General features: G+C 53.8%; 1 protein-coding gene across 1 annotated transcript; it reads right to left on the bottom strand.

Annotated features, from left to right (window-relative positions):
• Positions 1-207: 207 nt before the first annotated feature.
• Positions 208-2347, bottom strand: LOC109786801 (uncharacterized). Its single transcript, XM_040398212.1, has 5 exons — positions 2284-2347; positions 1325-1473; positions 866-1068; positions 472-772; positions 208-381 (listed from the first exon to the last, which is right to left on the bottom strand). The coding sequence occupies exons 1-5, from the start codon at positions 2345-2347 to the stop codon at positions 208-210; spliced, it is 891 nt and encodes a 296-aa protein (XP_040254146.1).
• Between the last annotated feature and the right edge of the window lie 470 nt (positions 2348-2817).

Here is a 2817-nt window from a genome sequence, read left to right as displayed (position 1 = left end):
AGTTTGGCAGGTATGGGGTTCTCTTGACACCCCTATCCAAAAGTAACACGACAATACAAAGGCGACCATCTCAAATAGTAAAAAACAATACAAGGTATACATTAGAGAGTAAGGTACGCATGTTACATGCAAAAGAAAAAAAAACGATCGAAAGGGAAATAACACGGACGCACGATTGACGGTGCATGGTTGATCAGATGGCGCGCGTTACACCTGTTCGTGTCCTTTAGGAGGAGCAGAAGGAGGGGGGTGCTGCTGGTTCGGCGCGTGCGCTGCGTAGCCTTCTGTAGTAGGAGGGGGAAACTGCTGCTGCTGCTGGTTGGGCGCGTGCGCTCCATAGCCCTGTGCCGGAGGAGGCGGGTAGGGCGCTTGGTCGTACGGCTGCCCCTGGGGCGGTGCAGAGTACTGCGGGTAGCTCGGCGGCGCGGGCGGCGCAGAGTACTGCGGGTAGCTCGGCGGCGCGGGCAGCGCCTGCCCCTGGGGAGGCTGCGGCGGGAACTGCGGCTGCCCCGTCGAGATCCCGGCGGCGCTCGCCGGCATCTGCTCGCCTTCCTTGGGTGCGGCGGTCTCGGCAACAGTGGCAGGCTGCGTGCGGAGCATGACGTAGGAGGTGATCCCGAGGGCCGTGGCGACGAGCGTGAGAGCGGCGCCGCCGGCGAAGATGCCTCCTATGGGGATGTAGCAATAGCCGGACGCTGACGTTTCACGCGCCCCGGGGGCGTTCGCGGCCGCTTCTACCACCAGCATCCCAAAGGCGACCGCCGCCACAATCCTGCATGCATGCATGCACGTTTAAGTGAGCACTAGTGGTTGGTCACCCACGCGCGACCCGCGTGCTCCGTCCAGCGTGGGATCGGTCACTCACCATGAGAAGACGGCGCCGATGACGCCGATGACCCGTTTGCTCTGGGAGGGGATGGCGCGGGACTTGCAGCAGCCGCAGCAGCCGCCGAGGGCGGCGAAGATGATCTGGGCTATGGCCAGGAAGATGGCCGCGCACACCCCGAGCCCGAACGCGGGGTTCTGCGGGTTCAGGCACACCCCGAGACCCACGTACACGTCCAAAATCTGCGAGACATATATCCGCAGTTTCAGCACAGAACATGAAGAAAACACACGTGCTTCAACAGAGCACGCACACAGATACAGACCAAGAATCCAAGCAAACACATACTCCCTCCGTTTCAAAATAAATGACCCAACTTTATATTAATTTTGTACTAAAGTTAGTATAAAGTTGAGTCATCTATTTTGAAACGGAGGGAGTATATATGTACATATGTTCAGTACGCAAGGAGATGAAAGTAATTGGGGGCTAGCTTACGGTGAGCTTCGTGCCCTCGGCAGAGAACCCCAGGATGGCACTGAGCACCCCGAGAGAGCCGACGACCGAGCACACGATGATCATCTTAAGATCCATTTTCATGGCCACTGCTCTCGATGGAATCTCGACCTTTTTCGGGTTGTGGTCGACTGGCGTGCACCCGCGTTTATATAGACGGAGTGACCGCCTGACGTGATTCCATTGGTCCAAGCCTATGTCACTGGAAGGGGGAGACTATTGCGGCGACCACCATCACTATGGTCTAGCAAAGTTCCGCGTAATTCATATAATCATTACGTTTTTTTTGTGTGCGACGGATCATTACGTTAATGCTAGCTGGCGCATAATTAAGAAAGTTCGTAGGTGTAGGATAATTGTTAAGAAAGCTAATGCCTTGTAGGACGTTGACATGGCAGACAGCTTTGCCGTCACGGCATATATCCATGGTTCTGCCGGCGCGGTAAGTACAATTTTTTTGTTCTCCCCAAGTTGTAATGTAGTCAGGAGAGGTATATGTACGGAGTATATTGTCCAAAAGGACAATTGCCAATAGAGAATTGGACCCGATTTGTTTCACACTATCGTCGGCGACGATCGATTTCTAGCATGGTAACTCCGGTGCAACCAGCATCATGTATACGGAATAATTGCCTCTTGGTTTCATGGTCCCGGCAGGCACTAGGGATCGCAGGGGCTTAGGGCCTCTCCAAGATCCATAAAACCGACACTGTATTTGTCCATTGACTGGACCCAATATGGGTCCGGACACTGATACCGGTCATCCAAAGTTAACCGCAAACGTCCAGTCACATTTGATGTAAATTTAAACAAACTGACAACTTCAATTAAAACATAGAGAATTTTTACATAAAACTGGATGATATTCATCTAAGTCGGAGCACATTCATTACATTTTTTACATATTTCAACTAAACTATAGCAAAATAGGCTATTCTAACCGAGTCTAAATTGACCGCCGGCCGCGGCGCCGGCCGGCCGTTTTTCACAATATGTTTTTCCCATGTCGGGTAGCAAGCTCACTGGACGGCTATGAGCCCCAGGAAATGAAACTTCAGCACGAGGGGGAGAATAATAGCCTCCGCCTCCATGAAGCGGGCAAGAGGCCCGGCAAGATAGTGGCAGTGGCCTTCCTGGGACCCAAGCGGCGGCCTTCCATGTTCTACTCTTCCTAGTTATTGGTGGTGGCCTCGTCGTGGTGACGGTGGTGCGCGGCTGACGCCGAGCTGGACGTCATTGGTGATGTTGTCAAATTCCTTCGCCGCCGCATCGATCTCCGTGAACATAGCATCTTTGCATGATGCGCAACTGCTATCGCCCGCAAGGATATCGCTAACGGTGCGCTAGGACATGAGAAGTGCCTTCTGCTCATCCATGTCTGCCACCATGCTCGTGACGGCGTTGTCGTTCACCTGGTCGTGGCCGATTTGCTCCTCCATGAGCCAGTGCTCATCGAGGAGCCGGAGATTGTACCT

Source organism: Aegilops tauschii, chromosome 1, assembly GCF_002575655.3.
Source record: "Aegilops tauschii subsp. strangulata cultivar AL8/78 chromosome 1, Aet v6.0, whole genome shotgun sequence".
Taxonomy (NCBI): Eukaryota; Viridiplantae; Streptophyta; class Magnoliopsida; order Poales; family Poaceae; genus Aegilops; species Aegilops tauschii.
The sequence above is the reverse complement of the archived record's forward strand: the minus strand, read 5'-3'. Positions and strand labels throughout refer to the sequence as shown.